Source organism: Conger conger, chromosome 4, assembly GCF_963514075.1.
Source record: "Conger conger chromosome 4, fConCon1.1, whole genome shotgun sequence".
Taxonomy (NCBI): Eukaryota; Metazoa; Chordata; class Actinopteri; order Anguilliformes; family Congridae; genus Conger; species Conger conger.
The window spans coordinates 41,774,893-41,799,422 of record NC_083763.1 but is presented as its reverse complement, the minus strand read 5'-3'; the positions used below and the strand labels follow the sequence as shown (position 1 = coordinate 41,799,422).

Sequence of the window (24,530 nt, the reverse complement as noted above, 5' to 3'; positions counted from 1 at the left end):
AAATAACTAGATAACATGCCTGTGGAGTTTGCCCCCAAATTAGTGTGATTCTCCAATATTGAAGAGTGGCCGTGATATGATTAATTTATGCCGCACAAGACTGACTTGTCAGATGACAACTGAAAGCGCAAAAAATGTCAGTCTTGCAGCCCCAGAATGGAAAACATTCCAAGCCATATTGGTAGATCATTCAAGAAAGTCCATCATACTACAATTAGTGACATTTAGATTCAATGTCACTAATTGCTGAACTCAAAGTCTCTTCCGGGACATCTGGAGACAAGTGCTGAAATTCATGTAAGCTCAGATCATTGCATTCTCTAGATTTTTCTCAGAACCTATTTATAGCTAAACAAGATCAAAATATTTATGGGCATAAGGTGAACTTTCAAGGACATTTTAAAATCTTTTACCAGTAAAGGCTAAATCACCCCAAATCTCGCATCACAGAGCTGGAAATATGTGCTATGATGGATATTTAAATCACTTTTCTTTTAATTCCATTGTGTGTCCATCAAATATAACCTGCTTTCATGTCAGGAATCCTAGTAACTGTTTCAAGTACTAGTTCTCTTATTTCCATAGCTTATGCAATTAACATGGGAAACACACCAGGACAGGAGCTGGGAGTTGGAGTGAAATGTCTCAAGAATAGTGTGTGTATGCTGATCTGTACATGCTGGTCAGGAAAATAGACTTGCCTTCATTTAGTCATGATTATTGAATAACAACACACAGTGGTAGGTTCCGGCGGTGAATGATCTGCTATTTTAACTTCAGCCTCCAGTCATTCTGTTCATTCATCACCAAGAATGCGTATACAGCTAACTCTGTAAGAGTCTCTGTACCTGTGGCAGATTTATAACTAAGAAAACCAAGCCTTGCACCATATGAAAGACAACACAGTATGTACAGTCTATACTTTTTTCCTATATGACACAAATTATATACAGCAATGGAATGCAAACTGTTGATGTGTCCTTGAGGGGGAATATTTAACCGAAATTGAATCAATATGATAATAATTCAATGCACTGCAATTTTAAGAAATTCCTTGTGACTAAATAATCACAAAAATGTAATCAATGTTCTTGTCATCATCTATCTTAACATTGCTTTTAAGTTTCCTCCAAACTATTCAGAAAGTTTCTGCCATCAGCATAGCAATCCTATAGCTAAATAAATAAACTAGTTTTGTTTATAAAATAACATGAAATGGCATGTTGCATCTTAAGCAATATTAATCTGATTTTGAATTTTGTTACATTTGAAGTGAAATTCTCAAATGAGGCATATTCATTTGAACATGTTAAAGTACAGTTGGGACCATATGGAGTCAAAATATAATTTTAATTAATTTACTTGGTATTAAGTTACAACTTTGGTATATAAAACCTAAATCAAATTCACATATATAAGAATAACTTTACCTTACAATCCATGAGGTTTCTAAAAATAAAGGTGACATTTTTTCCTTTAATCTTCAACAGTATATGAAAAACATACAAAATAGATATAGTACAGAGTGCACAGTACATTTGGCAATCATATGATTGTATTTCAAATTGCAATGTATTCATTTTTTTTTCCGTACACTACTGCTATGAATTAATCTCAGACTAAAAATCAATAGCTGCATGAACATGATTGTTTTAAACGTGAACATAAATCATATCAGAAATATAGCTTACTCTAATAACATTGGGGGCATAGTAGACCATTATTCTCTTTCTCTCCCATAAACCAAGTAGAGCCAAATCCATTCCTCCGTTGTCACAATGGACATTGGAACATGGCTTAGAGTAAAATTTGTACTGTGAGTGTCAGAGGAGCAATCTGGCAGTGTCGGCCATAGATTATAATAGCACTTATAGCAATTGTTGTACTCTGGGTATTCTAGCTGCTAACCGTGGTATAAGTTGATGTATTCTTCAAGGGTTCAAATTGTATCTATGTGGTCACGCAAGGACTCGGAACCATACTTTCCTCTAGGGTCCTCATTGCATGTGTCCCTGGGTTCGATTTGCACTTAAATTGTACGTCGCTCAGGATAAGAGCGTCCGCTAAATGCCTGTAATGTAATGTAATGTAATGTTGTGTGATATTCCATACAAACATACTGTATGTAAAAAAAACTTCATAAAAAGCCTGGAAACAGAACTGAGTGATGCAATCAGATTCAACCGTTGACAACTATACATATAGGTCAGCTGCATAAATGTTCAGTAGTTTTCCAGTGCAAATGTATGGTAATGTCCATATGCCACCAGACATAATGTGAATAATGTATTATAATAATTCAATCATTTAAATATATATATATTGTACATATTGTACATCATGGCCTACATAACATTCTTATTGTCTTACTGAGTGTGATTGCATAATAGCAGTAATAGGAGTAGTATTGTGTTTGAGTAGTAACTTCAGAACAGGGAGACCACTAGATGAGCATAATCCCTTTCTTCTTGATTAAATGAAGGTAAAAAAGACCTTGGAACATGGTGATTCAGAATAACAAGTAAAACTTTTGTATGAACAGAACTGCAGTGAAAACAAACTGCATCACATACATTGCAAACATGAAACATTTACCAAGAACTTAAAGATTGAGTTAAAAAATAATCTAAGCCTAACAGAAATATTTTTTCGCAACCATTTTCCTTTAAATAGAGTTTAACTATAACTATAGGGCTATGCCTGTTTCAGGATTTTTGTAAAAATTATCAATCTTTTTCACAGCAGATAACACAATTATGTGTACTGTGCAAACATTATGTTTAAAAATAAAGTAGAAATAACTGTTCCAATGTAGAAGTTGTATACGATTGTCATATTTAGATTGTAATATTGAATATTCATATTTTTCAGAAAGTCGAGGCAGATCACTCAACTGTCATTTGTTCCCTAACATCTGAAGGCAGTGTCTCAAAGAGGGCAGCCTCCACCACAAGGCCACTGCGCTTCAGGGCCCTACAGGAGCCCAGCTCAGCCGGTAGAGCCTCAAAGTGGTTGCCCTTGAGTTCTAAGTGTGTCAATAAAACCAAGTATGAAATCTTTGGTGAGAGCAGTGACAGAGTGTTCTTCCCCAGTTTGAGAGTTTTGAGCTTTTTACAGAAGAAGAGCTCATCTGGGAGGTTCTCAATATTGTTACAAGTGACAGAGAAGTACTGGAGGCTCTGGAGGACTCCGATCTCAGGGGGGATGAAGCGGATGTCGTTGTTGGATAGATCCAGGTAGCGTAACTTGTTGCAGAGGAAAAGGTGAGAGGGGAGGATCTCGATCTTGTTGTGGCTGAAGTAGAGCCGCTCCAAGCTGCCCAGTTTCTTTATGTGCTCTGGAATGTAGGTGATGGCATTGTGCCACAACTTGAGACAGGTGAGCTTGCGCAAGTGCTGGAAGCTGAGGATCTCTTCAATGGACTTGATGTTGTTTTCCTTCAAGTCCAGCTCCTGTAGGTTGGTGAGGCTGAATACAGCATGAGGAATGCGCTCCAGGTCACAGTGCATCAACTCCAGTTCGGTCAGGTTCACCATCTTTTTCAGGTTGTTCAGCATAACCAACTTGGTGCCATCATTGTGGATGTATAGCCGTTGCAGGTGGCTAGACACATCCACGATGGACTGGGAGATTTTAGTGAAGTTGCTCTTCAGGCTAAGGGTCTTGAGGGACTTTAGCTCACGTAGGGACTCCAGGATAATGTTCTTGGAGGTTTCTGGACTCAAGGAACCAATGAGGTGGAGCTCCTCCAGGTTGCGCAGACTATAAATCCAATGTGGCAGCTCCCTGCTGTCGTCGAACTTCACCCGCAGCACCTTCAGGTTCTCCTTCAGGAAGGATGTAGCTGCACTATGGATCTTAAGGGAGCACTGGTAAAGGGAGAGCTCTTGGAGATCCACGAGCTGGGCAATGGAGGCTGGTATTGTAACATTATTGATGATCTCTAGCTTCAGGGACTGGAGCTCGGTCACTTCAAAGATAGTGTCTGGAAGGCCAGAGAGCATGAAGAGCTGCAGCTCCAGCCGGTTGTTGGAATTGACCTGCAACCTCTGTCGCAGTTTCTCTGCGGTCCACTCATGGTTCAGATTCAGTTGCTTCAGTTTATTCTCGCTTACTTCAGATAGAAACACTGCAAACCTCTTGGAGTATAGAGGATCATACTGGTCGATCATGTGCAGCATGAAGGCAAAGTCATTTTTTACATCAGGAATGTCATCAATACCAGTCTCCTGCCGAACATACTCAAAGGAGTACTCTTTGAGTGAGCGGTAGAACAACCAATACAAAGTGTAAAGGGACGTAAATCCATAAACACCAACAAAGCATAAATAACAATAAGACAGCTTGGAGAACAAGTGAGCCATTGTGTGATTGCAAGAGAAGTTTTTGTATCCAGTCATGTCCTGAATATCCATGTCACATTTAACCGTTATCTGAACTTTTGACACCAGGGCACTGTTATAAGCGATGATCAAGAGAAACTTCAGAACTTTGAGAACAGTCTGACGCACATACATGATGTAGAGCAGATCTCCTTCTTCAACATGAAGGCGGAATTTTTTAACCTTTTCAAACAAGGCCTTAGCTTGTTCTCCTTCCTTCTTGTCCAAGACACTTGCAGCTGGCTTATCGACTACAATCTTTTCCGGGATGGACCTGAGGGACTGTGTCTTCTCCAGATTGCCTTCAGTCATGGGTACATTAAGGTTGGACCTGCTGGTGACACTGATCTTCTTCTTGTCCTTCTCCTCAGGGTTTTCCCCTGACACCTCAGACAGTGCCCGGGTAGTCCAAGGCGAATCAAAGCACTTACCTAAAATAGAAATAAAGTGTTCTATTTTGGAGCTAGACCCTGGGAACTTGAACCAGAAATTGCTGCACACCATGAAGATGAGGGTGTGTATGAGGACAAGATATGGAAAATATTTAGCGTACCAGTGCAGTGCTTTTTCATAGCACATCTGGTTTATGAAGCTGTACTGCTGCAGGTCCAGGTCAGTCTTTAAACCCTTCATTTCACGGACAATTGGCAGAGCGGATGTAGGAGACACCGTGGACTCCATGGCCTCTGTTTGGTTTATCAAGGGGACTGTTTGATTCCCAACTGGCATTATTTTTGGAAGACAGATAATTTTGTCTTGCATTACCTAAAATACAAAGCATAAGAGAAGGCTGTTAGATGAATGTGAACAAATTTGTGACACTGTATTTATTCTGTACTAGAATAATAACTGAACAATGCAGATCACCAAAAGAAAAAGAAAGCAAAACAAGTTTTCACATTTTCATTTTTATTTCAGAAATTTTCACATTTTATGCATTTTCAAACTGGAGGAAAACCCCCATCCCTTTGTTCTTATCAAAGCCTGCAGATGCATTGTTTGCGTTGTACATCTGAAGCTTTTAGTGAATGGTTCTATTAACCTGAGAGAGATGTAGCAGCAGTATATTGTGGTACTAGTCATGAATAAATATAAGAAGATGGAGGGTGAGGTAGGGAAAGATAAGAGATAACTACGGGGAGTCGTGTAAAAAAAAAAGTGTGACTAGTGAGGTAGCAGACATTAATGTCGTTTCAAGTATTAATATTTTTTTGATACACAGAGCTAGTATTTTATCTTAAATTTGAACTATAACGGGGCGAACACACTAATGTTAAATATCTAAATATCTGAGGCTGTGACCTCAATGAGACTCTTGGCTCATACAGGCAGTGTTTCCACTACATTGAAATAGCCCACCACTACAAGCTTCTCACTGCCTCTGCAAGCATGTGCATGAAATGATCCAATTTATCTGGATCATTTAGCATTAATAATTTGGCTTAATCCTTACTGTGTCCTCCAGTACTGACACATGCAGTGGCACATTGCTCATACATCCAAGAGTTCCAAGAGATCACCAAGCAACACATCATAACACCATCAATGAAGGACAAACACCATGCTCACAGTTCTGCCTTGATGAAACTAGCATATCTTGAAATATAATATGAAGGTCAAAATTAAGCTGTTTTATTATTTAGTTAAACATTTATGTTGGCTCTGTACTGAAGCTAGTTAAAGACCACTTGAGTGGATAGAGCCTAACTCTACTCAAGGTAGAGGCAACAGATGTGATTGGGTTGTGTAAAACCATCAAATTCATGTGTAGCTGTGTGTAATATAGCCTACAAAAAAACATATTATGGCACCATGATTTAAAGCAAAACATTTTAGTCGGCTTTGTAAATTGTTCCTTTGTTCCTGAAGTTAGCTTCATTTTTTTCTTGCTGTCAGTAGATGGGAGATCTTAAAAAGTGGATACAGTATATGAAAAAAGCTGTTGAAAAAATGTTGTGAATTCTTATGCAAACAAAATATGTTGCTTTGTTTTGTTCAGTATTGATCCACCTTGTTATTATTCTGCATGCTAAGGTGCTGGGTAATGTGCATGGACTTTTGTTGTGTTTTGTTTTGTTTTGTTTTGTATGGTGAAGGTGCATTATCCTATGTATTGCATTTGTAGGCAACAAACCATTTTGCATATGGTATGATGTGTATGAAATGACCATCTCTACTGTTCAATAAATCAAGATATTGGCAATTTTAGGAAGAAACACACAATGGGTACATTTAAAATTAAGCCAAAATTAAGGCAAAAATTAAATACAAAGAAACGAGGCATAAAGTTGTAGAAAGGCACAGATTAGGGAAGAAGGGAAATTATATTCCATTGACTCCACTGAACTGCTGTGTACAGCAGAGGCAGGAAGGAACCCATCACAAAAGGTGTGTGCAACAAAGAAAAAAACATCACTGTGAGGTTTTATGATTAAGAAAACCACACACAATTACAGTAGACCCATTTTGTCTCGATTTGCCTCTGATTTGCCACAATTTTAGATTTAGAGTCATAGAATGAACGTGTGGCTAGCCCCTTAAGTCTCAGTGAGGTTTTTTTTTTGCATTCATTCCTTTTTCAGCCTGCAATTATCAATCACTATGGTAACAGGATATACTGTACCACTTGCAAGCGTTAACTCATGGTTCTATCTGTATAACCTATTTTCACATACCATTGCTTTAGCTCATCCACATACTACATGAAATAACGTAATGTTACTGTCCAGCGGACCAAATGCATAGTAGTCTCTCATTCTAAACATGTGCTAACTTGGAGAAACGTTGATAGAATGTCCATTGTTTCTTAAGATTTCTCTGGAGGAATTATCCTTTTCGCCATTGTATACTTCTACAAGTACTCGTACATAGAAGTGCTATTATCTAGCTTTTGTATAGGCTCTCTAGAACACAATGAGCCCAAGTACAACCGTCTCTGAACAGTATTTGTACTAGTGTTACCTCCATCCATGTGTAAGAAAATTCAGTATAAATTCAGCTCATCATTTTATTATTATTCAGTACGCTTATACATAAGGAGCCAGCCTGCTTTTGAATAATAAATAGCATGTGAAATTATGGAATGTGTTTGACTTGATGGGGGTTGGGTATTTCACAAAAAACTCATATATTACTATACAAGATGGTATTATAGTAATTATTGTACTTATTTTTTATGATCTTAACCTGTTGCTGTCTGAGGATAGCTGCAAGGAGAGGGAGTTTGGAACAGAGAGGTAGGGGGAGGGTGACAGGCGGTGGAACTTAGTTTGCTTTAGTAAGCAAAAAACTGTATTTTAGATGTCATAATATTGTTTCCAAATGTCTTTTTTGGAAAACTGCCTTTGAAAAAACAATGCAGAGTGCTCCTTTTTTTGTGATATTGTCATCAAATTTGAGAGGGGCTGTGTTTTGGCTGTAACTGTTGTGTTTCTAAGCATGCCAGGCACTGCCACAATAATCTATACAGAAATACTATATACTCAAATACAGAAAATCTTTTCAGTGCAAAATAAATCTTACACTTCCACTGTGTTTGAGCCTCTGTAACTTTGTTTTAGTAATACTGAAGAGTAATTCTTTTGGCTTTTCAAGTGTCATTTCCACTTGAACTACTTTCCTGTTCAGCTTGGACAAAACTTGAGATAAAATCATTAATTTGATTCTGGCAGCAGATTTAATCATTTGACACTGACTTCCTGAGTATGGATGACCACTTATAAAAGAATAATGGAGTAATTACTGGTCTGCTTTCAGGTGCAGTGGGAGTGATACCTTTCGAAAATCAGAGACAAAACAGGAGCAAAAGTAATATCAGCCAGAAATGCAAGAAAGCCATAATGAGGAGAAAGGGAATAGGAAACTCAGATCTGCTGCGTGGAGCTGCTGAAGATCAGCAGAAACCTAGACATTCCACAACCTCAACACACTTTATCACGCTGTATAATACGTACAAGGTGTACCAAGATGTAATGTACTAATCTAAACAACTATATATTGCACACGGTGAAAATTGGGAGTAGAAATCAATTTTCACAGATAAGCCCATGTTTACATCTTTCAATCTTGACATGGAGCTCCATTATGTCAGGAAAAAGTATTAATTAGAACAATAATGGCTGTTGTACAAGATTTAAACTATAAACTGGGCAATCTCATGTCCTGCATTTCAGATTTAACAGAATTTATTAACTGTAATAAATTACATTTACTTATGAAACCAATTCATACGGGAGAGCAGAGCAAATTTCCACCCTAATACTGAGTTCCTGCCGAGGGGATTTGTGTTATCTCCAGATAAGAAGCGGCAACTAAAGCTTCACCTGCTTTGGCTAGTTCAGCAGTGGCAAAGCAGTCTGAAGGGCTGGAATCAGTGTAAGTTTTTTAGAGGGACTGAGTGCATCAGGCAATGTTTGAGAATCCACCCCTTTTCCATTCGTAAACTCCCAGCACACTGCAAGGCTTTCATTCGTTAACACTGTACTGTTTGTGAATTCAGCAACTGTAGAACACTTTCTGCTGTGTCATATTTTGTTTGTATAATATTATATTTGTATGTGTGTATAATATTTAAATGTTCATGTGTGTAGGTGAGAGCATACTACTATAACATCGAATTCACCTCTCAATGGTCTACTAATGAATTTTAATCAGGAAGTAAGTAGAAAGGTGATGTGCTGCCATAAATCTAAAATCAATCTCAAAAACAGAAATTACATGAACAGGCTTGTGATTTAATTTATTCTAGTAGAATATACAAATTATTATATTTGTAGTTATGTTACAAAGCTGAGAACTATTCATGGCTGAGAAGCATCCATTATTCATCAATAATAGAAATATTACTCTAAAACTACTGTGCAATAATCTTGATGTTTTCCCTGGTAACAATATACAATATGAATTTGCTTGTTTTCAAAGGTACAGTAGGTAATTTTGGTCAAGAGAGGAGTTTCAGCAACAAAGGGTGACAAACACTGTTTATCCCTCCCCCACACACACCATTGGCTGTGGCAATTAGAACACATTTTCAACCAATGAGCTTGAATTATTGTACAGCTTAACAATGTTTTGGTACAGAGGGTCGATCGGTCAACTGTATATTTTGAAACCTGAATTTAAGGACTATAAACACAGGTAACATGTTAGTGAGCCTTTTTCAATGATAGGAAGGAATTTACAATTGTCTTGTAACAATGTTTTAACAGAAAAATCTTACCGATTGTACTTTTAAGTTCATCAATACGTTACTCAAGGTATTGCAGCTTTGTAGCCTTTGGTGCCAAAAAGCACACTTTGCCATTCAAAACTATGCATTTACCCATGCCAAATTATACTATTATGAACAGTACTTTTGAACTCAAACTCTAAAATGTCTTCCCTCTAAACTAATCACTCTCCAGGGACCGATTGTTTTTCTATGCCCTTCTTTTCAGCGATTCTTTTGAGGTAGTATTTTTTTTTTAAACGCGTAACACGCGTGATTGACCTGCGGATCCACCTCTCCCCATCTGCCACATCTGCCATTTTCCTATTTCACATTTTATCGATTTGCATTATTGCCATTTGGCAGACGCACTTATCCAGAACAACGTACAGTTGATTAGACTAAGCAGGAGACAATCCTCCCCTGGAGCAATGCAGGGTTAAGGGCCTTACTCAAGGGCCCAACGGCTGTGTGGATCTTATTGTGGCTACACCGGGATTAGAGCCACCGACCTTGCATGTCCCAGTCATTTACATTAACCACTACGCTACAGGGTGCCCCCTGTCTTCACCTCCTTTTCTTGCTTCCCTTTCTTGAGCTAAGCCCAAGAAAAGGACTGAGGAAAGGAAAAATATGCTATTGGAATGACCCCCCCCCCCCCCCATGTGTGCCGGTTCCTTTCTCACACTGGGTCTGAGGAAGCCTGTGATGCCGGCACTGACCTGCAGGGTGCACCCAAACACTCCGATCATAAGCATGACCACTGAGAGGTAGTCTGTGAACACGTCCCACCATGGTTTCAGCACACGGAAAGCCGGCTGCTGCTCTGAGAATTGGCGGAACTCTGTCACGGGAATCATGGCTCCTATTGGGACAGAAATGCAATGTCAGCAACTTCAGCCTGTCTGACCGCAATGGTTCAAAATTGAAACCACAGATGCTTTCATCCAGACAGCAGGGGCATTGCTGTTTATGAAATGCAGTCTTTTCAATGGGGAGTGAAATAAATAATAATTAAATTTGGTCAACAATTATCAGCATTTTGGATAATAGCAGTGCATCACAGTATGATCCATTCTAGCAGAGGCAAATGGGTTATCTTTGCTGTATCCAATAAAACATTTCAAAAATAAGAATTCATAATGGTCAGATATATTTTCCATTATTCACACCAGACAGGGTGAAGTAATATTTAAACAACAATAAATGAAAACAGGTTTGCATTGCTAGCTGAGTAGGTAATCTGATTTGTAAATAGAATTTGGTGGCATGTGGAATCTGTCATGGCAGTGCTGAATTACTTGGGGATTGTTGCACATTTGTTGTGACTGCTTCTTTCTGATACGTTTGAGCAAAGCTTTGGTACTACTATATGGAAAGTTAGCTGTACCTTGAAAGGCTTGCCCTTTAGCTTCTCATAAATATTGCAGAAGGGACTTCTTTCCCTGTAAGGAGACATGGTTTTGGATAACTTGCACCTCGCCATTTAGCATGTAAAGTAACTACAGTTCCCTATTCCATGGTACTATGATCAGGCAACCAAACACACCTAATTCTCAATGTGCATCACATTTCTAGCTATAACACTGAGGAATTAAAGGGAGAAAAAAAATAGATTGAGAAAGGTGGTGTTTTGGGGCCACAGGGTGCTTTTCAAATAGCTCTGAACTAAAATGTGCATTTTTGAGCTCTGCTGATGTTTGTGCCAAAATATGTCACATCTCAGCTAAACTACAGTGGGGCAAAAAAGTATTTAGTCAGCCACCAATTGTGCAAGTTCTCCCACTTAAAAAGATGAGAGGCCTGTCATTTTCATCATAGGTATACCTCAACTATGAGAGACAAAATGAGAAAAAAAAAGAATCCAGAAAATCACATTGTCTGATTTTTAAAGAATTTATTTGCAAATTATGGTGGAAAATAAGTATTTGGTCAATAACAAAAGTTCATCTCAATACTTTGTTATATACCCTTTGTTGGCAATGACAGAGGTCAAACATTTTCTGTAAGTCTTCACAAGGTTTTCACACACTGTTGCTGGTATTTTGGCCCATTCCTCCATGCAGATCTCCTCTAGAGCAGTGATGTTTTGGGGCTGTCGCTGGGCAACACGGACTTTCAACTCCCTCCAAAGATTTTCTATGGGGTTGAGATCTGGAGACTGGCTAGGCCACTCCAGGACCTTGAAATGCTTCTTACGAAGCCACTCCTTCGTTGCCCGGGCAGTGTGTTTGGGATCATTGTCATGCTGAAAGACCCAGCCACGTTTCATCTTCAATGCCCTTGCTGATGGAAGGAGGTTTTCACTCGAAATCTCACGATACATGGCCCCATTCATTCTTTCCTTTACACTGATCAGTCGTCCTGGTCCCTTTGCAGAAAAACAGCCCCAAAGCATGATGTTTCCACCCCCATGCTTCACAGTAGGTATGGTGTTCTTTGGATGCAACTCAGCATTCTTTCTCCTCCAAACACGACAAGTTGAGTTTTTACCAAAAAGTTCTATTTTGGTTTCATCTGACCATATGACATTCTCCCAATCCTCTTCTGGATCATCCAAATGCTCTCTAGCAAACTTCAGACGGGCCTGGACATGTACTGGCTTAAGCAGAGGGACACGTCTGGCACTGCAGGATTTGAGTCCCTGGCGGCGTAGTGTGTTACTGATGGTAGCCTTTGTTACTTTGGTCCCAGCTCTCTGCAGGTCATTCACTAGGTCCCCCCGTGTGGTTCTGGGATTTTTGCTCACCGCTCTTGTGATCATTTTGACCCCACGGGGTGAGATCTTGCATGGAGCCCCAGATCGAGGGAGATTATCAGTGATCTTGTATGTCTTCCATTTTCGAATAATTGCTCCCACAGTTGATTTCTTCACACCAAGCTGCTTACCTATTGCAGCCTGGTGCAGGTCTACAATTTTGTTTCTGGTGTCCTTTGACAGCTCTTTGGTCTTGGCCATAGTGGAGTTTGGAGTGTGACTGTTTGAGGTTGTGGACAGGTGTCTTTTATACTGATAACGAGTTCAAACGGGTGCCATTAATACAGGTAACGAGTGGAGGACAGAGGAGCCTCTTCAAGAAGAAGTTACAGGTCTGTGAGAGCCAGAAATCTTGCTTGTTTGTAGGTGACCAAATACTTATTTTACCGAGGAATTTACCAATTAATTCATTAAAAATCCTACAATGTGATTTCCTGGATTCTCATAGTTGAAGTGTACCTATGACGGAAATTACAGGCCTCTCTCATCTTTTTAAGTGGGAGAACTTGCACAATTGGTGGCTGACTAAATACTTTTTTGCCCCACTGTATCTCGATGGAGAGATAGTACTCTGGGTAAGTGGAAACATACTTTAATTGCATTTTTAGTGAACTGCCCCTTTAAGATGAAACCATATTACAGTGTACAAGCCGGTCATGGCCTGTATCCACCATGTCCGTAGTAATCCTGCATGCCACTTACAAAAGCTGCCTCGCCCCTGTTGATGTCCCCCAGCCATAGTGACGCAATTTCTCAGCAATACCTTTCAGTAAGGCCCCTTAATACACCCTCTGCTGTTGTCTCAAGTGCTAAGAGCACTTCTGTAAATGTTGTACATTTATAGGAATACTCACATAATAAATGCTAATAGCACAAGCTATTTCATATCCCTGTTAAATATATAACACAACTCCATTGCTATCCTGACTCAACTGTTGGCCTTCTCTAGCAACACAGAGCAGTGCTCTTAGTGCTAATTATAGCCCCTGTTGAAAACAAATAGCAGCTTACAAAATTCTAAACAATACCTTTCATTTCACAGCCTTACTCAAGCGTAAATTACAGTTATTTCCTCTTTGTGTTTGTGTATTATCAGCATCCAAACATTGAACAGAACCAGTTTACAAACAGTGTTTGTTATTTGATAATTACTGCTAAATAAGCTGTAATTATGTTCTCTATGAAGACAACTGCATGACACAGTTGCATTATTTTCTACCTAAATTATCCAGAGCACAAGTTTAATCTAATGTGCAACAATCCTATACATATTTAGTGCAGTGAGATCGTCTGATTCAAGATCCAGGCGGACACATGGATAAATATTTACACTCTGAAGATACCCAGCTGCTTTTTATTCAAAACATCACCAAGACGGATTATGTTTAAGATGTGCCTGTTGGTTTGAATATAGTACATTAGCTTCCTACGGTAATAAACAGAAGTGTATATGTGTGGCATAAATATAGATATTCTGTGTACTGTGTTCTAAACCAAATATGCCAAATCAACTTGAATTGTATTAAAAAGAAAACCCTATGTATAAAGAATGAGAAAAGGTATGTATTTGTTTGCAAGCTTGAAAAATGTGTTTACCCTACGTTGGTAGCATAGCACCATCACCGATCTCATCTCCTTTTTTCAAGAGTCGCAACATGAGAGGGACTTCATATCTATTTCCTGGACACCATGGCTTCTATTTAATGTGTTGTTTTGAACAGGACAAATGCACAGCCTTCATAGTCTGGCAAGCTAAGTGGAAATAACTCATTGCTTGTACCTTGAGGAGGAAGGATATAAAACAAACTGGGGCAAGGGGGATGTTTACATACAGCTGAGAAGTGCATAACGTCCGGTGAATGCCTATGGACTTAAGCCTCCACACCAGACACTATCAGTGTAGTCAAATTCTATTTTTGCAAAGGACACATTAACACCCCCATAAGCTCCAATAATGATCTCACTCATCGTAAGCCAACAACTCTTGACGAGTGAAATGGAAGCATAAGTCCTTGTCATTTCTCATAAGCACGGAACAATAGCCTTGCTTTAATGTGTCTGTGGACTGTTGACTTGAACAAGCTATCATTCCTGTTTCAGTGTTTTCTTTTATCCTCCTGGACCCTGTATCTCAAACGAGGACATACAGTTTAGGCTTCCCTAACTGAGTGTTAGTATACTTTTACAAATATTTTTCACTGCAACATGTTTTTTAAATTCAAGACACTTGTATTACGTCAAAAAGAATTTAATACTTAAACCTATTTTCTCCTGGGTCCCAGGGAGTTAAATCTAGTGAACTGCCAAGCCTTCACGACTGCCCCCTTCCTGACAGGAAATGTCGCCAGGCTCAACAGCAACCCAAAAGAGACAATGTATGTCTGACTCACACCCAATCCCAGGGCACAAATCCTGTCCAAGACATGTCCCAAAGGAAAATGTAGAACAACTACATCATTGTGAGGCTAAAGGACAATGTTTCCATGAAGACCTGTTGCACATAAACACAGCTTACTTTGATGTTATAAAATAGCACTACCACATCACCTTCTCCCAGTGCAAACACTGTTGGATACTGTACTCTGGCATGTGAGTAATATAAATGACTGTTCTTTGTTTTTTCATATAAGCAGATGGTATGGTATAGTATGACTAGTCACTGATTTCAAATATTTAATGTAATATTGGTTCCTGCCCATTCCAAATACAAACTAACCAACTGTTCTACTCAGGGAAAACACAACATTTACTCAATAGCCTATATTCTTAGAAGCACGTTCTGTAGGCTAATTTTAGTGACAAACTACGCACATTTCCTACTTAATACTCCTCCCAACTTTTTATCAATCAGGCTTACATATAAAAAAAACAATATAACGGGCTGCATAACTACATAACGGTGTAATAGACTGCTCCATGAGATACCTATCTTACTTGCTTGCGAATTGCAGTATGTCATCCACGAGTCGCAGTAGCCTATGTGTAAGTTCTGGGAAACTAAAGCAATATTGTGACCACGCTATATGGATCTTAGATACTTTACAGTAAGATTCAGTCCATAACAAACATTATTTTAACAGCAAAAACTCCGATCTAAATCATGTTTAGCGTTTCCGCCGAGGAAGAAAAAAGCCCCCAGGAAAATGAGAAATAGGCTATGTGTTCTACAAGATAATTTTATATTTCTCCTTACCGCTATGTCGTCTGTTGCCTATTTCTTTACAACGGTTGGGATTATGTTACTTTCGGTGGCCGCATGTCCTTGCTGTCGCGCGGAAGCTGTGGCTAGTTCCACTGCTTTCCGTTATTTCTCCAGTTCAACATCGTGTGGAGCTGAAAAACTACGGCGCTGGCTGAGGCTGGCAGGGCGGGGACTTCAGAAGATTTGGGCGGCTGAAAGAGGACATTGTATAAACCATGTCTAATGGCTAATGACCAGAGTTAGCATTTCCTAATACTTTTCGCGTTATTTCTTTCGTTTTTATATGAACGTAATCGACTGTAACAATTCTGAGGAATATGCTTCTTACAGGCCTAATTAAGTTTGCATATTACAATGGAAACATGCAGTACATTGTGCAGGATAATTGGGGAAAGCAGTGGTCAATTTTAATATAGTGATTTCGTGTGTGTGTGTGTGTGTGTGTTTGGGCGCACATGATCTCTCCCTCTCTCTCTCTCTCTCTCTCTCTCTCTCTCAATTACAATTTTTTATTGGCGTGGCAAATAAATGTCTAAAGCATAGAAAAAACAAACAAATCGATAAACAAAAAAAAGTAAATGGACAAGATGAAAAACACATGCACATACATATTATACATATAATAACATGTAAATAAATAATAATTAAAATGAAGTGATTATCCTATTATTAGTTCAAGCAGAGAGGTGGATACTTGGATATGGATACTTAAGATGTGATCCCCCACAGATGGAGAGGGAGACCATAAAAACCCCAAGGATCACAGTTTAAGAAAAACAGAGATTGATTGCATCTTGGGGTCACCAATTCTCAATTCTCAAAGTATGGAGGTGCACTTCCATACTAACAAACTCTTTGGAAGAGTGGCAGGAAGACAACGCTTATTAAGCACAATAAACAAAACCAAGCATCTGGAGTTTGCAAAACATCATTGGAATTTTGACTGGAGGAGACTGCTATGGTCAGATGAGACCAAAATTGAACGTTTTGACCATACATACCATCAATAAGTTTGGCAGAAAAAGATGAGTGTATACAAGCAGAAGCACCTCATACTTACTGTCAAGTATGGGGGTGGATCATTGATGTTTTGGAGATATTTAGCTGCCAGTGGTCCAGGCCAGGCAAAGTACCAGAACATTTTGGCAGAAAATCTGGTTTTCTCTGCTTGGAAGCTGAGACTTGGTCATAGATAGATTGAGATCTCATGCAAGAACATTTTCATATTCTTATCATAAAATTCTCTTTTCTCTTTGTTTTTCAAACAAATGGCTCATACAAGTGTGCCACGTTGGACTCAACAAACACACCTAACTTCAGACTTTTAACTATCCCAAATGAAGATGTCTACTATAATACAGTATATGCAGTACTGTGGGTGGGTTCCATTGGATAAATGGCCAATGAACAAGAGATAACTGAGACCTGATTGGGTAGACTGTGGTTCCTTCATTTTTTGGCAAAACATAATAACTTGAGTCAGTGCAAGCTGTACTTATCTCCTTAATGTATATATATTTAAAAATTGATCACACAAATAAAGGACAGAGGTATTATAAGTATGGCTGATTATGTATTCTGTTGTATTCATGCAATTAATGAGGGTTGATTTGTGCGCAAAATGTATCCGCCTCAAAATAGCAGGCGTAAACCGAGCTGCAAGCAAGACAGAGACACATGCTCATTAATATAAAAAATATGGTAAAATATGTCATGTCTCTGACACAACATTCCCATTCTATTCTGGCAATAGTCAAACTCATTGCAACGTTACATCTCACATTTCATTCAAACGACAATAGCCGCCACAGCTGGAATATGCTGCAATTGATACACTATTATGTGGAGTCGATACAAGGAATATAAAAAGGAATATTCAATGCACAAAACATGTGATCTGCCTCTCGCAAAATGCAGGTTGTAGGCAGTCCCATTCGCTGATTGCGCAATGAGTTGTAGCCTTTGTAAATAAGACGTTAATTTCAGGCAGACTGCAACAACACCAAGTTTTCATGTATGTAAATCTGGCCCAATGTGTTTTCCATTTGAGTTGCACATTAGTGTACAGTGCTGTGCAAAAATCTTGGCACTTCTGCTCAAAAAGCCTTTTACAATTAATACAGTGGCGTTGATATAGGCAGTGCAGCAGGTGCAGCGGCACCAGGGCCCCTGGCTTGGGAGGGCCCACCACTCTGTATCTTATATCAGTACGTCCGTTTTTTTACAGGTCTTTATATTTTAACCACTCACCAGAAAATAACACAACTACGTATGCTTAAACAGTGGTGTGTGTTTATATAACTTTAATAAGCAAACTCATCTCGGTCATGGTTATTACACTCTCTTTGTACAATATGTGATTATGCTAAATTTATACCGTGTGTCTATTTTACATAAAAAGGCTATAATGTATAAACTATTTAATGAAATAACTTGTGGCAGGCTAATTCATTTCGTGTTCGTATTATTTTCTGATATACCAAGAACACAGTGAACAATACATTCAGTGATGGTATTGTGTTGTGCTTTTCCTCCGATACTGACATATGAGTAGCCTATGGGCCTAAGCTTTAGTTATATAAACATCCCAACTATCGTTAGTTGATTTGTTGGATGTGTGTGTGTGTGTGCATAGGTTATATGCGTTTGCATGCGTGTGCCTGCATTTTGGTTACCATTTTTTGGCAGAGGATGGGCCCATAAAAAAATCTTGCACCAGGGCCCATCCTAACTAGCTGCTGCCACTGAATTAATACCTTGTTAAACAAGTTAAACATGACACATTTTAAAGCAAGATTACTTTTTATTTTTAAAAATTACAGTTTCAAAATAATGAAAAAAGGAAAAAGGCCCTGTGCAATAGTATGGGAACCCTGTCAGTTAGTACAACCAGGTTGTACAGTTCAGGTTTCCTTTCCCTCACATACAGATTGAACCAGGGGTTCCCAAATGTTTTGCACCTCGCTGTAGTTAGTCGTATCAGGTGTAGTGTGCATGCTGGGAATGGTTTGATCAGTGTTGTGGTCAGTGTGTGTGCATGTGTGTTTTTAGGGATGTTGGAGGGAAGTGAGGGTGGGGGGTTTTTGGTTTTGTTTGGATGGGGGGGGGGGGGGGTCAGGCGGTGGGGGAGAGGTGCTGGGTGTCTGGCTGTGGTCTGGGAGAGGTGGATCACTCAGGTCCTCTCTCAGCCTATACGGCCTACTTCTGGTTGCTGTGGATGGTGGAGTGGCTGGCCAGCTCCTCTGTCACTAGTCTCAGGGCCTGGTTGTCTTCCTCCAGCTCTCCCATAGCCTGCTGCAGCTCAGTGCTGTAGCATCAGAATGGTCATCCATGTTTTTTCCTATGTATATTGTGGAGGCAAGTCAGACTCCACAAACTCCCTCTCTAGAACAGAAAGTCTCAGCCACTCTCTGGATCCTCAGACTGCTGATGAGTTTGGGACTGTTTGAGGCTTAGTCGCAGCTTCACTCACTACCCTGACCTTGACCAAGGTTACATTCACCTGGTTCTTGGAAGCTGAGACAGCGTTTTCTGAACGTAATAAACATTTTATGCTGCCCCCGTTCTGTTTATTCCCGATCCTGGCATCAGAGCGGTACTCTCACAGCAAACGTCTGATAATAAGATGTGCCTGTGTGCCTTTTTCTCCCGCCGTCTTACTCCCATGGAGAGGAATTGCAGTATTTGCGACCAGGAGCTACTGGTTGTCAAGCTAGCTTTCGAAGAGTGGCGTCACTGGGTAAAGGGGTCTTCTATACCATTCATTGTCTGGACTGACCACCATAACCTTCACACAGCCAAGAGACTTAACCCCCGAAAAGCCCGCTGGTCCCTCTTCTTCAACTGCTTTGACCTTACGCTCATTTACCATCCCGGATCTAAGAATATCAAGCCCAACGCACTCTCCAATGTACACTCACCTGCCCAGATCCTGCCACCATCCTGCCACCAGGAGCCCTTGTCGCCACCACAAAGCTGGAGGTTATCAGCACTGTCGAGAAAGCCTTACGAAGTAATCTTGCTCCAGCCCGTCTGGTCGACTCTTTGTCCCTGAACCAGTTCGACCCAAAGTCCTCACTTGGACGCATAGCTTACCTCTCACCTGCCACCCAAGGGTTAGCTGCACGCTGGCCCTCCTGCCCTGTTGGTTCTGGTGGTGTACTATGAAACATGGTACCACCAAGTTTGTTGCCACCTGCCCTGAAGGGAAGTTCAGCAACCAACGTCTACAAGGCTTACTCTAGCCTCTATCCATTTTGCACCATCCCTGGTCCCATGTTGCCTTGGACTTTATATGATGGTCATCCTCACCATTGTAGACTGCTTCTCCAAGTCCTCCATGGAGACATGTTTTCTGTCTTCACAGTCTTCCATTGGAGGTCACTCAGGACAGAGGTCCCCAGTTTTTCAGCAACTTCTTGACTGCCTTCTGCTCACTCATCGGAGCCAAGGCTCAGCTCTGGTTTCCACCCTCAGACGAACAACCAGACGGAATGAGGAGAATGAACAAGGGGCTTGAAAAGAGTCTGTGCTGTGTGGTGGAGAGGTTGCCTACGTCCTGGGATAATTTGCTTACCTGGGTTGAATCCGCATATAATTCCCTGCCGATTTCGTCCACTAGTCTGTCACCGTTGGCCTGTTGCCTGGGGTACCAACCGCCGCTATTCCCGGAGGAAGAGAAAGAGGTTGAGGTTCTCTTCCAGCCTGGAAGAGAGCTTGGGCCTCTATCTTATGCCACGTGACTGAGATGAAAAGAACGCCATTGATGCCCTACTCCCCATTATGTTGTGTGACAAAAGGTCTGGCTTTCGGCTCAGGACATCCCCTTGCAAAGTGTGCCAGAAGCAGGCTCTGTGGTTCATTGGCCCATTCCCCATCATCAGGGTGATCAGTCCTTCAGCTGTCCAACTCAGCCTCCTATCTCCCCTGTGCCACATCCATCCGGTCTTGTACATCTCAAGCTCCAGGTGGCCTCTTGACTGAGCCCTCTTGCCAGACCCCCAGCTCATCAACAGTGACCCTGCATTTGCGGTATGCCAGCTACTCAAGTTTCGACTTCGAGGTAGGGGTCACCAGTTTCTGGTGGACTGGGAGGGCTGTAAGCCTGAGGAGCATTTGTGGGTCCCCGAATGCCACATCCTGGACCCCTCCCTCATTAGAGACATTTTTCTGAACACGCTGAACTATATGTTCAGGCACCGGTTGTTGCCTCTTGAGGGGGAGTTCTGACACATTCTGTTTCCCCAGTTTTGTGTTTTCCTGCCGTGTCTTCCGTGCCTTATGTCCCAGTTCGCTTTCCATAGTATGTTCATTCATTCATTCATTTCACCTGTGTCTCGTTACCTGTTTTCCTGCACTCACACCTGTCTGTCATTTCTGTGATTTGTCTGTGTTTTTATAGCAGTCTGTTTGCCTTAGTTCCCTACCAGATTGTAATGTGTGTATACTAGGGGTGACTCGTTTTAGAAGAGGACCCATAACAATTATTGACTTTTTTCAGATCACGTGTTGTTTACATTTTTTGTCATTTGGCAAAAAAAGTATGAGTAATTGGATCATTATCCATGATCAGAGAATTGGTGTGCTTTATTTTTAATTTTTTTTACATGCTGTAGTAGCTGTACATGAGTGAAGAATGCGTAACATAAAGTGTGAACTTGTTCCAATCGTAGATTAAGGATATAACTACTTAACTAGTATCTTGACATAGTGTCACCGTTCATAACTTTTTTCTGTTTGTCATGAACATTAGCTAACAATTTGAAAAGGTAGTGCGCCATGAACAGATATAGCTGCAGAATCGAAAATTAGCTAGCTGGCATGGTTAGATCTAAGTCGTATCCATTTGTATTCAATGTGTTCAAATGCATTGCTGGCAAGCTAAATGGAATGTTCATTTAAAATCATTCAACAGTAACTGTTTGCTGCATACATAGTTTGCCATGAACGTGCTCTGTTTTGAATGCACTTTGTATGGAATGAGGTTCTACCTGGGTCAGACATACTGCATTCTCCGATCGGGGTTGGAAATCACTCGTACGTATAAGTACTGTGTTTAATGATCATGTCAATGAATACATTTTTAGCTCCTAAAATGGTGAAGTAGCTGAATTGAAATAAGCCTGTTTATTGTAACCTTAGATGGTGGTTGGTAGCCTTGCCGGCTACTTTAGGCTGACTGGACTGTTGATGGATAGACATCACCCGATAGCAAAGTAGTGTGGTCGCACAAGTGTTTGTGACTTCCGGGTTACATCACACCCACTTCCGAGTACGTGTAGCCTACGGATAAGGATACGCATAATTCATTTGGTTTAACGGATACGGAAACGGATATGAATAATGCACTACACGCTCACCCCTAGTGTATACTTTGTGTCCTGACTTGTTTTGTGTACCGCGGCCTCCTTATTTTGCATTACCCTTCTGTTGTTTGTTTGATTATGTTGCCACACTCTGATTAGACTTTTTGTTTACGACTGTCGGATTACATTTTGGACCTTCACCTTTTTGGATTCCCTAAATATGCTAGGCTATAGTTATGAACAGACATCATTTAAGTCTGTTAAATCATGAACCTTTTGTTGCATACTTCAGAGCCACAGCATGAGTCAATAATTTGCAGCTCACCGATTAATTTGCAGTGTGATCATAGTTTTTCCATTTATGTATTTTATTTATCCAAAAATTTGGTAGTATTGTATTTTATCCAAAGCAGATTTCTGTCTAACAATAATTAAGGGAGAAAACATATCCTTTAGTCCATTGCAGATAGTCAGTATGAAAATAGGGGTCCAGACAATCCAGACAGAAAATCCTTTTGCAATGCAAAATGTAGTTTTGAGCTGTCTCAAATTCTGCAAACATATTTGTTACGCCATCACGACACTACTATAGCCAAGTTAAATGGAGAACAAGAGGAATGACTCATTGACCACCTGAGCACATCAAAGCTGATGACAGGGTCAAATAATATTAGTACATTGCATATCAAGTGACTTATTTTGCAACTTATGTTTAGGTGCAACTTCAGACACAAAAACAAAAATAACTGAAAAGGACACAAATGAGGATGAAACAGCTGTTGAAAATCACAAGGAAAAGAAAGCAGTGAGAGGCATCATTTAATTTATGATATCAGAGGTTGGCCAGTACACATATTTTTATTGAAAAAGTAGGTCACCCAAGCATTTGATGAACGGAGGAGAAATTCTAATATAAATTCTAATTCTCATTATCAAATGCATAAGGTGCATTTACTGCACTGATTTGCATAAAAATAAAATCTTGTGATTGATCAAGTTTTGCCCATTGTTTTATTTTGCAATGGTAATCATTTGTGGCTGACTTCAGTCATTCTACCAGAGCCAGTGTATTTACACACAGTTGATTTCTGTGCTGTGGGGGAGGGAATTATACAATATTCAACCGCATTGAAGTTTATGATTGTGTTCATCTCAGACAAGGCAAGCAACATGATTAAGGCGTACAACATTCCTGTGGTTTGATAGCCAGACTCTCTGTAGCTGGTGCATGTGCTCCTAAGCCAGAATGGGGAAATGTCGTAGACAGCAGTCCCGCCACATGCAGAAAATGGAAATGTACTGCATTTATAAGGAATCTTTGTTGTTGCTGCTGTGCCTTTTGGCCAACGAATCACACTGATAGCAGTCTATTGTGGCAAATGACAATAATATTCTGTAGAACAGGGGTTTTATAACTCAAGTACTATCCTCGGTCAGCCTATGCCAACTGGTTTTTGTTCCAGCCAATCTTTTGATCAATTTGTGTTTTTGAAAATATGTATTAAATTTCTTCCTTAATTCTAAGACAAATAGTTTAATTTCAATGAAAATTTCACTCTTCAGTCTAATGAAACCCTTCAATGCAATAACAAGTTTATGACCCATTGACATCACCAATCATTTGGCATCTTCTTTGGAAATACCTTTCCAGGCCTTCACTGGAGCCTCTTTAAGTTGATCTTTGTTTTGGGTGTTCTGTATTGAGTCTCCTCTTCAGCAAGTGAAATGCATGCTCTATTGTACTTCAATCAGCTGACTGACAGTCTAAAACGTTTTCCTATGATTGTCTGCATGACCAGAGTGTCCAGAGTACCCATCTGTACACTTCCGAATTTATCCTTCTGCTGCCATCCTCCATTACATTATCAAAAAAGATGAGTGAGCTGTTCCAGAAGCAGCCATACTGTCAGGCTTTAGAACATCAAACCCAATTGCAAGACCATAGAAGTTAAAGTCAAAGTCTTTATTAACTTCAATGCAGAGTTGACAGGCGAGGGTCAAGAACCAGAAAACAGGTACAATGAAGGCACAGCCAGCATTAAGATTCATTAAAACAAATGAATCACATTTCATGTTTCAGCATATCATATATCATAACTTATTTGTTCTTGTATATCACTGTAATCCGTACTATATTAGTACTTACAGAGAAAAAATAGGAATTGTGTGACCATTTATCCTATTTATCCACTGCATTCTGCGGTATAACCCCTATTTTATAAGACTCATATTAATGTATCAGTGCCCCATAGTCACAAAAAAAAAGAGGGGGGGGGGGGGGTCATGCCGTTTTGCTGCTATTAGTAATTGTCTTTGGGTTGTGCAATTCTTTCTCTAATCAATGCTAGGCATAGAAGAATACAAATACAAATCTAGTCCAGGTTAAAATGCCCACACTCGAAACAGCTAAATAACATATTAACAAAGTGCAAGGAAAAAAGCATGTGCAATTTAGAGGCACATAATCAATATTTATTAAAATATAAGGGTTTAGCAAGCTGAAGATACCACAGGGAAAAGGAAAATATATTTAATCTTTTCAAGATTAAAAAAAGAAAAGAATTTGCTGCAGGCTTTTTATTGTACTTGTTGTCTGCTCTTTTCAGCAGAGTGAAATTTTCCAATTCATAACAGAAGAAGCCCATAAAAAATTAAATTGCAAGGATTGTGAGAAAAA

At 39.8% G+C, this 24,530-nt stretch overlaps 1 protein-coding gene across 3 annotated transcripts; it reads right to left on the bottom strand.

Annotated features, from left to right (window-relative positions):
* Nucleotides 1-1,331: 1,331 nt before the first annotated feature.
* On the bottom strand, nt 1,332-15,660 carry lrrc8c (leucine rich repeat containing 8 VRAC subunit C). 3 transcript variants are annotated; one of them, XM_061239468.1, is made up of 4 exons: nt 15,540-15,660; nt 10,979-11,033; nt 10,311-10,453; nt 1,332-5,147 (listed from the first exon to the last, which is right to left on the bottom strand). In XM_061239468.1, exons 3-4 carry the CDS (start codon nt 10,446-10,448, stop codon nt 2,886-2,888), a joined length of 2,400 nt encoding a protein of 799 aa, XP_061095452.1. In that variant the 5' UTR covers nt 10,449-10,453; nt 10,979-11,033; nt 15,540-15,660; the 3' UTR covers nt 1,332-2,885. The 3 variants fall into 3 exon arrangements, with proteins under 3 accessions (XP_061095452.1, XP_061095451.1, XP_061095453.1); XM_061239467.1 differs by lacking the exon at nt 10,979-11,033 and having other exon boundaries at nt 15,540-15,646; XM_061239469.1 differs by lacking the exons at nt 10,311-10,453; nt 10,979-11,033 and having other exon boundaries at nt 15,540-15,641.
* Nucleotides 15,661-24,530: the final 8,870 nt, after the last annotated feature.